Below are 12,500 nucleotides of genomic sequence, written 5' to 3'. Positions count from 1 at the left end.
AGTGGCCCTCTCATGGCCGGGGCCGAAGGGCGGCTGGGAATAGGCTTTCTTATGACTTGGCAACAATGTCATGATGCTACTCACGATGTGACACTAAGAAGAAGAAGAAGAACAACAACAACAACAACAACAACAACAACAACAACAACAACAACAACAACAACAACAACAACAACAACAACAACAACAACAACAACAACGACGACGACGACGACGGCGACAGCACAATACAATATCAGTAACAAAAACAATGAATTGAAACCTTAGCCAGAGACTGCGCGTTGCTTTGGTTGCGGGAAGCACACAACACGGCAGTAGCTGTAGTAGTGAGTAATAGCATGAGTCACCCACGTGGGCCAGGTGGGGAGCGGCGCGGCGGGGGAGGGAGGGTGTGGGGGCGTGAGCCGCTTTAGCCCACCATTGATCTACCTCGTGGCCTCCCCTCCCCGGCGCTCCACGGACGCTATCGCAGCCACTCACGTCATCACTGCTATCAGGTGAACACTCACCAGGTGAACGCGATCAGTTCGTAGCGAAACTTGTGTGGACGCCGCGCCGCGCTCGGGGAAAAGGCGGCGGGAGGATTCCAAGGAAAATACAAGACAAATAATGGTGCTTTATTGTTCAATACGACAGGCTGTCCCGCCATTGTTATCGGAGGGAGGATAGCGCTGTCGCTGGACGTTGCTTTGTGGGTCAGGTTTGTTGTTGTGAGCGGGGAGCCGCACGCGGGGCTGGCGTCGGGGCGGACCGCCACCGCTCGCACTTCCCTGAGCTCGCAGCGCCAAACTTCCCTAGCTGGAAATTTACGAAAAAGTATTGTGTGGCCGGCGCAGAAGGAGAGGCTCGGGCGCTCGTGGTTTACGAAATGTTACTGGAGGAAGAGGGACCCGGACGGAACCGGTGAGAGGGAGAGGAGGAGAAACAGAATGGAGAGAGGCAGAGGAAGGGAGGGAGAGAACGAGAGGGATAGAGAGAGAACGAGAGGGATAGAGAGAGAACGAGAGGGATAGAGAGAGAACGAGAGGGATAGAGAGAGAACGAGAGGGAGATTAAGAGAGAGAGAGAGGGAGAGGGAGATTAAGAGAGAGAGAGAGAGAGAGAGAGAGAGAGAGAGAGAGAGAGAGAGAGAGAGAGAGAGAGAGAGAGAGAGAGAGAGAGAGAGAGAGAGAGAGATTAAGAGAGAGAGAGAGAGAGATTAAGAGAGAGAGAGAGAGAGATTAAGAGAGAGAGAGAGAGAGATTAAGAGAGAGAGAGAGAGAGATTAGAGAGAGAGAGAGAGAGATTAAGAGAGAGAGAGAGAGAGATTAAGAGAGAGATAAGAGGAGAGAGATAAGAGAGAGAGAGAATTAAGAGAAAAGAGGAGATTAAGAGAGAGAGAGAAGATTTAAGAGAGAGAGAGAGAGAGAGAGAAGAGAGAGAGAGAAGAGAAGAGAGAGAGAGGAGAGAGAGAGAGAGAGAGAGAGAAGAGAAAAGAGATTAGAGAGAGAAAGAGAGAGAGAGAGGAGAGAGGAGGGGGGGGGGGGGGGGGGTTTAAGGAAAAAGAGAGAGAGATTAAAAGAGAGAAAAGAGAGAAAAAAAGAGAGAGAGAGAAGAAAGAGAGAGAGAGAGAGAGAAAAGAGAGAGATTAAAAGAGAGGAAAAAGAGGAAGAGAGAGAAAGAGAGAGAGAAATTAAAAGGGGCATCCAAGGAAATTGCCCCCCCCCCCCGCTCCTTTCCCCCCCTCCCATTTCAGCGTATGTTAATTTGCCCTTGGCCGCCCGCCGTTCGCGGGCCCCGGGCCCCTCCTCGGCGCGGGCCGAGCCCGCCCTTTAGGGTAAGCTGCTTTTTGTTACCCCAAACAGGGGAGCCATGGCGGCGGGCCACGGGCGACCGCTGCTGCCGCTTGACATTTCTCTCGCGTTGCGGTTGTTTGGTTACCAAAGAGCCGCCCTCGCAGCCGCCGCTCCAGCCATGCATCTGACCCCCCCTCCCCGGGTCGCCCCGCGTGTAGCAACGCTGGCGGATCCCTCAGCAATGCCTTCGATACCCGCGGAGACGCCTTCTCAAGGGAAGCTCGTCATCTGCAGTTTCAACTTGATTCCTCGCTCTGAGCGCGGGGGGTGGGCGAGCCGTGGGTGGCGGGAAGGCTGCGCTCAGGGTGACAGCGGGGGTGTAGGCGCCGCCGTGGTGGCCTGTGGGCCGCCATGGCCCTGAGGGAGGCTGCCGACGGATGCGAGCGGCGGTCCGAGCGAGGCCACTTGTTAGAGGTCCTTAAGCCAAATTATGGCGCTGGGAAAAAAGAGAAATGAATGAAGTAGAATGTTGCGCGACCGGGCCCCTTGTGGCGAGGGATCCTTGGCGGGCGTTCTTGGGGGACGCGTGACGCAACGCTCGCATGGGCGTTGTCGCGCAGGAACTTGTCATGGCGAAGGAATGAGGGAAACCTGGCAGGTGAGCTGCTGTCCACAGGTCCTGCCAGAGCCTTTGAAGGAGGGGGCTGGGCGGCCGAAAGGTCGCCCATGCAGTGGGCGACGGAGGGGGCAGGGGGGGGGGGGCAGGGACGTCACCTGGTGATGGCGGAGCGACGTGGTGGGTGGAACTGTCCCACACAATGGGAAAGCTGTTTCCCCGCCGCAGCCGCCACTCCCCTGCCGCCGTTGATGCGCAGATTCCGGGTTCCAGGGCGTGCTATGGGCTGTGCAGGGGCAAGGGATGCCCAGGGCAGTGCATGCCACATCCTACCCGGGCGTCGCACTCTCTGCGAGTCGCAGCCCGAGCGAACGTACTGCTAAATGGCTTGAGGATCAGAACCAACATGGCGGGAGTCCTCGCCTGGCCTTGCAGCACTCCGCTGCCTCTGCGGTGCTGCCGCCGCTGCTCGCCGCCCCTCCTTTCGGGGCTGTGGACGTTCCATTGGGAGGAATTCTTGAAAGGAAGCTGAGAGCTTGTGTCTTAAGTTAGAGGAAGTGACGGCAACAGAGTGAATGTGTTGGGAGAGTGAGGCGTAGCGGCGGCCCGGGGCGATCCTCCCGCCATCTGGTGGTGGTGAACCACGGTAACTTGAGAGTCCGCCGAGGGATGACGTCACCCGCAGGATCTCACAACAGCGCCATTTTAACAACTTGACGTTCGTGTTTTGCGGGTTGTTTACGCGGTATGGAGGCGCCCCAACAGCGGTGCCGCGGGTAGGTGCTGGCGAGGGTGTTGGGCATGCTGACCGGTCGCAACGGCCACGGGCACGGGGTGAAGGACCCGCGGTGTGTGTGCATTGTCCCGTCGAGAGTGCAAGTTGCCTGGCCTCGCCTCCCGCGGTAGGAGGCAGAACCGTAGGAGTGTGATGTGGCGGCGTTCGCGGTGTGGTGCGGGGCCCCCGACCGACCGCCGTCTCGCAGTTGTGAGGCCCTTGTGATCGTGACGTCTCGGTCGCGTGTTGTGCGCGCCGCCTCCCAGCTCACCTTACTCGGATGCCCGACGCATGCCACTTTTTACCTGAGTGGTATTGTTCACTTGAGGTCCATGACGCAACCGTGGTGAGGGCGGCATGAGGCTGCCCTTCGAGTTGTGAGCTGTAGCGGCTTACAGCGCCAGTCACAACCGCTCTTCCGGTGTGTTTTCTCTTCATGGCAACCAAACGCACAAAGCCAAGAAAACGGATGTGTAAAGATAATGGTGTTGGCTTTGAAACGTGAGGAAAATGTGACAGCGATTACTCCTGTGGTGTACAGCGCCAGGATAGCGTGTGGTGTACCATATGTCGGCTGTGTTCTGTGTGTATAAGTGTGTTCATGTGCTGCAGTATCTTCGTGCATGTGATATGAAACCCATTGATAAGCGAATACGTAAATTATTACAATGAATGGAAAGATGAAGTGTTGTCGAACTTAAAATTGAAACGGTGCCTTTAGTATGGCGGTAGCCATCGCCGGAAACTGTCACAGGAAGTCCTTTTAGTTTGTGGTGCTGTTGTTGTAGGATTTAGTGAACAAAGCCAGCTATGAAATTGTGCAATCTAGTCCTGTGCTCCTTGCCGACGTCATGAAGAAAGGCAAGGACAGCCTCGCAGGCGGCGGCGCCAGCGACGGCGTAACTCTGCGGCGGCCGCTGGGGACTCCTTCGCCCGCGCCCACCACACCTTCGCCCTACAGCTTTATGCGGCGCAGCTGCACCTTCGTCGCCGAAAGCAGCCTCGGTCTGCGTAAGTCTGCCCTGCGGACGTCCCTGACGAGCCATGGCAGCAGCGCCCGCACGCCCGCGCCCGCTGTCAACAAGGTGGTCAAGGATAGGAAGAACCTGGCCATGCAAGTGCGGCAGAAGAAGGAGCTTCTGGAGGAGAGTGCCAACGGACACACTGAGAGTGGCAGCGTGGCCGGGAGGGGCGGGGGCGGCAGTGGACGCGTTTCCAGGCTCGTGGGCGGGCTGCGGGCGTGGAGCAGCACCGAGGACGTGCGTCAGAGCGTCATGGGCGCCATCGGCCGCACGGTGTCCGTCTCGCGGCGCGTCAAACAGGCCTTCTCGCGCCCCGACAACTCGAAGCCCGACGCCAAAGTCCAGTCAACCAAAGCCAACCAAGCCAAAGCCAACGCCGACGCAGCCAAAGTCAAGCCCTCGAACGTGAACGGCACAAAAGCCGCCAAAGGTCAATCAACCAAATCCGCAGACTCTGCATTTATAAGGAAGAAACAGGCGGAAAAGGCCAAGCCCTCGAGGCCGCTGTCTGGAAAGTTGCAGGTAGAGAAGCCGGAAGCAGGACGGCCCAAGTCGTCGCCCTCGGCAAGCCCGGCGGCAGGAACCGCCGCCACTAATTCACGGTAAGTTTCCTTCCCCAGCGGCATGTGCTCCTTCCCCGTCTGCGTGAGTCCAGTGCGGGCCTCGCACAGTCCCAAGGGCGCGGCCATAGATGTTCGCTTGTGCCGCCGCTTACTTAGGGAAAGCGGAGTGAATCGCGAGCAGGAGGATCGTTGTTGTAGACGCGCTCTGGGAGGGAGGGCGTGCACAGAGTCCGTCTGTGCTACCTGAAGGAGCCCTTGACGCCCTGCGGACCTGAATGGGACGGCTGTTGCACACACCGCACTGGTGGGAGGGGAATGCAGGGAGTAGGGGGTGGAAGGGGACGCGAAAGCATGAACGTCAGTAGAGAAAGGTGAAGAAAATTAGAGAAGAGAAAAGGAGGAAGTGAAAGATGAATAGATGTGATCAGAGAAAGGGAAAGGGAAAGGTTAATGTGGGGCGAGATCAGGGATCAAGAGAGGGCGGGGGGAAGGGCCCGGGGGGGTGGGGGTGGGGGGGGCAGCCGAAGTCCTCCTCAGCTCTGCTCCTTCCCTGTCAGAGGTGGTGTCGATTTAGGTTATGTGGTTATAAATACGCATGATTCATGCAGTCAGTCGTCTATGAAGCCCTAAGTTGAGAGCATCCCAGCCCGAATGAGCGAACTCACTGGGTTATTAAGTCCAGCAATTGCAGGGATTGCACGTTTGCACGACGCCTTTATGCTCCGATTGTGGACATGCTCAGTGCCTCTCGCTTTGGCGTCCCCGGCAGCGCCTTCTCTCGCATTCTGCGGAGTTGGGCGGACTGCGCGTCGCCTGCTTTGGCCTTCCCCTTCGTCAGGCAAGTCGGAGGAGAGAGGAAAATGGGATGAACTTGTTTTAAAGGCAAGACTTAATGCAGAATTTAAAAGATGAAATTGATTCATTGCTTATAAGATGATATAGGCTTATAGAATAACATACTAAGAAAATATGCCTAATATAGGCGAGGATCCAGCTGATTCAGACGACTCGTGCGATCTTATTATCTGCGCCACGAAGACTGAACTTGTCTTGGACGAAATACTTGTTATAAGAGTTATCTCCAGATTTATTTATGAAATTACATTCGTTTAAAGAAAGTCTAAAGGCACCATGCCCAGTGTGCATGCGCTTGATCACTCTTGCCAGTGAGTCCGTGACACGCGGGAAGCTACAGATGCCGCAAATGGCGTTTTTTCCAGAGAGGATTTAGGCGACGCCAGATTCAGATAAATAGTTTTCCTGGTAGATAGCCTTTGCGGTGCAGATAATGCGATCAAAACGACCTGCCTGATGCCATTTGGTCACTCAACCATTATGCACTGTTATGCTGCGCATGCGCTGAGCCCATGATTCCCCTCATGACGTGTAAGCGATGCGCCACCTGACGTGGGGGCTGGAGGGGCCTTCCGGAGTCCTTCCTCGGGGTTGCGCTTTTTGCATCCGCTGCTGCCACGCGCTGTCGTCAGTCCGCTCACCATCACCATTATCGTCATCACATCACCACCACCACCATCACCACCATCATCACCATTATCGTCATCACCCCACCACCATCACCATCACCACCAGCATCGTCATCACCATTATGATAATGATAATAATAATAATAATAATAACAATAACAATAACAGTAATAATAATCCCCATCATGACCATCGTGACTTCAACGTTATCACTTACGTATGCTAAATATACCTTATCTTATACCTCATCCCCTTCCACCGTCCCTTCCCCCTCTCCTACCCGCCCCCCTTTTCTCTATTCCTTATTGGTATCCTCCCTCCTTCCCGATTCCATCCCTCCCCTCTCCTTCCCCCCTCCCCCCTCCCCCTCCCTCCCCCTCTTTCCCCCTCCCCTCCCTCCTCCCTCCTTCCCTATTCCATCTCTCCCCTCTCCCTCCCCCCTCCCCCTCTCTTCCCCTCCCCTCTCCCCGTCTCCTCCCCTCTCCTCCCCTCTCCCCCTCTCCTTACCCCCTCCCCCTCTCCTTCCCCCCTCCCCCTCTCCTTCCCCTCCCCCCCTCCCCCTCTCCCCCTCTCCTTCCCCCCTCCCCCTCTCCTTACCCCCTCCCCCTCTCCTTCCCCCCTCCCCCTCTCCTTCCCCCCTCCCCCTCTCCTTCCCCCCTCCCCCTCTCCTTACCCCCTCGCCCTCTCCTTACCCCCTCCCCCTCTCCTTACCCCCTCCCCCTCTCCTTCCCCCCTCCCCCTCTCCTTACCCCCTCCCCCTCTCCTTCCCCCCTCCCCCTCTCCTTCCCCCCTCCCCCTCTCCTTCCCCCCTCCCCCTCTCCTTCCCCCCTCCCCCTCTCCTTCCCCCCTCCCCCTTTCCTTACCCCCTCCCCCTCTCCTTCCCCCCTCCCCCTCTCCTTCCCCCTCCCCCTCTCCTTTCCCCCTCCCCCTCTCCTTCCCCCCTCCCCCTCTCCTTTCCCCCTCCCCCTCTCCTTCCCCCCTCCCCCTCTCCTTTCCCCCTCCCCCTCTCCTTCCCCCCTCCCCCTCTCCTTACCCCCTCCCCCTCTCCTTTCCCCCTCCCCCTCTCCTTTCCCCCTCCCCCTCTCCTTTCCCCCTCCCCTTCCCCTCTTCCCTCCTTCCCTATTCCATCCTTCCCTCCCCCTCCCCTCCCCTCGCCTCCCCGCCTTAACGAGCACTTCTCTGACATAAACAATTACTAGCCCTTGAGGAGCATGAATCCGAGCGAGTGCCTCGGCTGAGCGAGCGACGGCATCGGCGCTGCGGAGTTGCATGCGATTCGGAGACGGCTTTCGACTGCTTTCATTGCCTGTGTCGAGGCCTCTCCGATGGCGTCGTAGCCAATAGATTGCGTTGCCTTACTGCGGTTTGTGTTTTCCCGGGCCGGTTATGACGAGCGATTCCGCGCCTACCTCTTCTTCCTTTGGCTGCGTCGAAGGACCCTGCAAGCCTCCTTCCCAACACCCTCAGCCACTTTCTTCCTTCCCACCACTCACCTCGTCTCCTTCCCTCCCCTCTCCTCCCCTCCCCTCTCCTCTCATTTCCTCCCCTCCCTTCCCCTCCCCTCCCCTCCCCTCCCCTCCCCTCCCCTCCCCTCCCTTTCCATCTTTTATTCCCTCCCCTCCCCTTTCATTTCCTCCCCCTTCCCTTCCCTTCATTCCCATCCCTCCCCTCCCCTCCCCTCCCCTCCCCTCCGCATCTTCCCTTCCATCATCCCATTCCATTCCATTCCATTCCCTCCCCCTCTCCTCTCCCTCCCCCTCCCCTCCCCTCACCTCACCCCCCCTCCCCTCCCCTCCCCTCCCCCTCCTCTCCCCTCCCCTCCTCTCCTTTCCTCTTCAATTCCTTCCCCTCCCCTCCGCACCTTCCCTTCCATTCCCTCCCCTCCCCTCCCCTCCCCTCCCCTCCCCTCCTCACCTTCCATTCCCTTCCTTTCCTTTCCTTTCCTTTCCTTTCCTTTCCCGCACCCCACTCTTCACCCAAACACCCACTCCCAACCCATCTCGCCTCTCTTCTCCCAGCTCTACCACTTATTCCTTGCCATCCTCTCCCCTATCTCCCTCCTCCTCCCCTTTGCCTTCTCCCTTCCCCTCCCCACCCCACATCTCCCCAACCCACTACACACCACCTGACGTACCTACTTGCTTCCTCCATCCCCCGCCCTCCCTACCCGCCTGCTCCCCACACCAGCCTTACCCCACCCGCCCAGCTCGCACATGACAGGGCTTGTTGTCGACCTCACCTGCTTCCCCTGGGCACTGGCGGCGTCGACGAAGGTGCACCTGGGAAAGAAGGGGGCATTGACAGGGGGGGTGGCGGCGGCGGCGGCGGTGCCGTGTGGCTCAGCCGGGGCGGGCTGGCGTTGCTCGGGGCCCGGCAGTAGTGTGTGGAGCGTCCCCGCGCGAGGAAGGCTCCCGCTGAGGCATCGCCGGCGCCGCCGGTACTTCAATCCCTTCCTCGTGGCGACGTCTCCTCGATGTTTATCTTTAAGTCAGCGCCGCGGCCCCTGGTCGTCGCAGGGAGGAGTTAAAGCCTCGCGCCCCCAAGGCCCGACGCCGCTGCATTGTAATGGGCGACTCCGCTGCGAGGCGTCGATCAAGCAGCCTGCGTCAGGCTCATGCACGCGTCGTCGCGATTGTTCGCTGCTCGCACCGCCGGTGGCATTAGCGGGAACGGTGCCCCGCGGCGGCAGACGAGGAACAGGATATGGCCAATATCGTGGGCAGTGTCAGGGCGGATGGCAGGCGGCAGGGTGCCATACGCGGGCGGAGGGCAGGGACAGGGGTGCGCGGGAGGGGGCGCTCAGGTAGGATCGCACCTGGACCGCCCCGCCGCCGCCAGCATTGCCATGGCGACGGCAGCTCTGCCTCGCCTTGCCACGGTGACGCTTTTTACATATCTTGCGAGTGATGTGATCCGGTATTGATGTTTCTAATGAACAGGCGCCGGGAAATGCGGGATTGAATTGTCCGGCGAACAAGCGGCTCGTGACGCGGCGGTGGCAAGAGATTGATCTGCCTCTCATTAGTGGCAGCCGCTCTCGGGGCGGCGGTCTGAGGGACAGGGCGGAAGCTGCGAGGTGCCATGTGGGGGCACGGGCTGGCCGGGCTTGCTGGACCGAGCACGGGCAAGGCTTGACGTGCCACAAAAATAGTCGTGCTGGCTCTATGTTGTATTAATCTTACTGATATTTAGAGAAGGTTCTACTGTGTTGTGTGTTGTGAATTCAGACTATCTGTTGTAGTGCAGTTATGATGTCGTGATGTTATGATGTGAATACAGATCAGTAGACCGCTGGTTCCTTCAATAGAAAATTACGTCTGCTTCCTGACGTGAGGAATACAGAGAAAACGTCGATTTTGAGTGAAAGCTGCCAACAGGTGGGCGAACGAGTGCGCGCCTTGGGTGTAAAAGAGTGATCGATGTTCGCCCTTAGCGGGACAAGCAGAGACGCGTTAATGGTCGTGGAATGATGGGCACTGATGGGGCCGACATTCATGAGAAGCAGAAAGCGACGGGAGGAGCGAGGCGAGCCGCCGCTCCGGTGCCATGAGTGGGACCTCCTCTGGCGGGCTGCCCTTCAGGCTTCGCATTGGTCGTGCCCTGGGCATTCGCAAAGGCGGGGAAGATGGCGTTGGAGGTACAAGGTCTTCGGATTCGGACGCCTCGGTGTGTGTGTGTGTGTGTGTGTGTGTGTGTGTGTGTGTGTGTGTGTGTGTGTGTGTGTGTGTGTGTGTGTATGTATGTATGTATGTATGTATGTATGTATGTATGTATGTATGTGGGGGGGAGTTGGATGGGTGGATAGATAAATGTGTATGAATTAATGTGTACACACGTGTTAAATGCGCCAGGTGACCTTCTTATTGAGATTCCCTGCCAAAGGTCAGGGGGCACACTCCATCAGGTGAAAACGGCGACTCAAGGATGCAGGGCTTCCAGGGCTGGTTCTCGATCGCGGGAAGCCTGCGGAGGGGTGCGCCTGATAAAGCATTGCGATGGCTATGCTGCTTGGAGGAGGCCAGGAGTGGGCGGCGCCGCGGAGCCCGAAAAGAAAGTGCGAGTCACGGCCGCCGAGTGACAAGGCCAGAATGTATCACCGGGTTTATGAAGCGGTTCTGCAGGACAGCCTCGCCTCAGCGGACGGGAGGGGCGGGGGGTTGTTTTTAACTGTTCCAGACGCATCAAAACAGAATTTGCATTCAGATGGGAAAACAGGCGGACGCGTCCTCCGTGGCCTCGGGGTTCACGGCAAGTGGTGAGGCGGTTGACATTTGAGGATGACGGCAGCAGAATGAACGGGAGTGAGGTGAAACGCTCGGGAGGGGGGGGGGGGGGGGTACGGATGGCAGTAAGAGTTATCGCCCCAGGGTTGATGTACCTTTTTGGTGTCATTTAAAAAAATCTCGCACTTTATCACGGCGGAGTTTTAGCATTGGTCAAATGAAACGAATTCCTTGGGTGTGTTTGTCCTAAATGACGAGGGCGTCCGTCGCCGGGTCAAGGGAAACGCGTTTTCACACAAATAATGATCTTCCCCAGCCGCCAGCTCTGCCCATTCTTCGCTAGATGGTGTCGGAGAGTTTTGTTTCTTTTTTATTATGAGTTTTTATTCACTGGAGCAGGGGGGAGGGAATTTAAAGATATACATTAGGAGTGCCTAAGTGAATTCTGTTCATGATTTATGGGAACACGTTCGCCCAATTGCCTTTAACCGCCTGACTCAACCTGTGCTGTTTTAAACTTGCGCGAAGCAGCTCGAGATGTTTACTCAATGAATGTCCGTTAGAGGCAGCTTGGCACACCAACCCTTTAGCTGGTCTCTCCGTCTGCGTGTTGATGTACACATTTAATTCTTCATCTATTTAGGTTGTAGAAGTTATCCTTGAATTAATCATAATTTTAAAAGGTGCAAAGTTATTTTTCTCGATCGAAAGGAAATCCACACAAGTTCTAAGCCCTATGAGATTAAAGTAACCGTATGTTGTCTAGAATCGTCACTAGTAGCTGCACCGAGGATATTTCCCGCAAGGCGTATTTTCACTGCGATTCGTGCGTGTGTCTGAGCGAGGAGCAGTGACGAGTTGACAGGTTTGGTGAGTGTTTGGTGGTTGGCACAGTTCCGGCGGGTAGGGCGAGCATGCGGGCTGAGAGCGTTGGTAGTAGGTCGCCAGCGTTGGGGAGTAGCGCGCGTGTGGTCCCCCAAGTGCGTGTACCTGGCGTTCACCGTCGCCGCCTCGCAAAGCCGCCTTTAGGCTGCGTTTGAGGTGTTGTGAGCGAGATGTGTGAATCAGTAGTGCATAGTTAGCGACCGCCCGTTGATGTGATCGTTGCAGGGTAGACAGACTGAGATTTCGGTGGAGGCGGCCACAGATTGCAGGGAGGGCGAGAGGTGCTACATCTGCCTGGAGAGTTTGCGGCGCCGTGGCACTCTGTAGACGCCCTAGTTCACTTGGGCATGGTGGCCCTGGCATGTAGCTTTTGTAGTCAGGCAGAGCGAGAGTAGTGTGTTTTGTGGAACAGTGTTGGGGGAGTGTTATGTTAAGCTCTAAATATACACGGGGATTTCATAACAGTGTACGGTATATTATAAACAGGGAGTGTAGCGTGTGTGGTGGAAGTCATTGTAGGGTGCCAGTAGGAATCAGAGTGGCTGAGTTGCTGAGAGGCGCAGCGTGTTTGGAGATGTAAGTGCGCTTTGCGAATGGTAGGGAGGTGTGAAGTGTAGTGAGGCAGTCTTGGAGCAAAATGCCGCTGCTAACTCGGCTCAAGTCCCCGCCTCGCAGCGCCAGCAAGAGCAGATCGAGTGACGGCGTCAAGAGGTAGGAAGGAGGCCGTGTAGAGTAGTCGTGTGCGCTGTCCTTGACGTAGTTACTCTAACATGCATTTTGTCTGGTAGCTTCACCCAGTGGTTCTGCTGTATAGTTAGTCCTTTTCTCGAATGGCTGTGCGGGATTTGTTTCGGCCCCACACTTTCTCTTCTAGGCTGTAGTGAGAGCACGGTGCGTAATCCGAAGTAGACCCTGATGTGTGCGCTGTAGTAGCAAGTGCAGGCCGGGAACGGGGCGAGGGCCGACGCTGAAGTCACGCGTTTCTCTCGGCGCCGCCGCCGTGGCACCAATATTAGGGCGTTGACAAAAATTCGTCTGAGCGAACCGGTTGTTCACAATGCGGGTGAGCGAGCGAACACCCCTGGGAGGGTTGAGTGCTTAGGGACGGAATGACCCGGGCGAGCGGCGTTGGGAGAAGCGATAGAATGTTGAAAAAG

The 12,500-nt window shown here is 57.1% G+C and overlaps 2 protein-coding genes across 2 annotated transcripts in view; both read left to right on the top strand.

Moving 5' to 3' along the window:
- LOC125047033 (rho guanine nucleotide exchange factor 11-like) overlaps nucleotides 1–12,500 on the top strand; it is a gene marked incomplete in the record, with an annotated part of 113,316 nt that overhangs the window by 77,533 nt on the left and 23,283 nt on the right.
- LOC125047039 (vegetative cell wall protein gp1-like) overlaps nucleotides 11,373–12,500 on the top strand; it is a 2,106-nt gene continuing 978 nt past the window's right edge. Inside the window, exon 1 of the mRNA XM_047645078.1 lies at nucleotides 11,373–11,438. Coding sequence (XP_047501034.1) covers nucleotides 11,373–11,438 — 66 coding nt within the window. The remainder of the gene's footprint in view (nucleotides 11,439–12,500) is intronic.

The sequence above is a fragment of the Penaeus chinensis genome, chromosome 40 (assembly GCF_019202785.1).
Source record: "Penaeus chinensis breed Huanghai No. 1 chromosome 40, ASM1920278v2, whole genome shotgun sequence".
NCBI classification, from domain to species: domain Eukaryota; kingdom Metazoa; phylum Arthropoda; class Malacostraca; order Decapoda; family Penaeidae; genus Penaeus; species Penaeus chinensis.
Note: the sequence above shows the minus strand (reverse complement) of the source record. Positions and strands in the feature narration are given on the sequence as shown.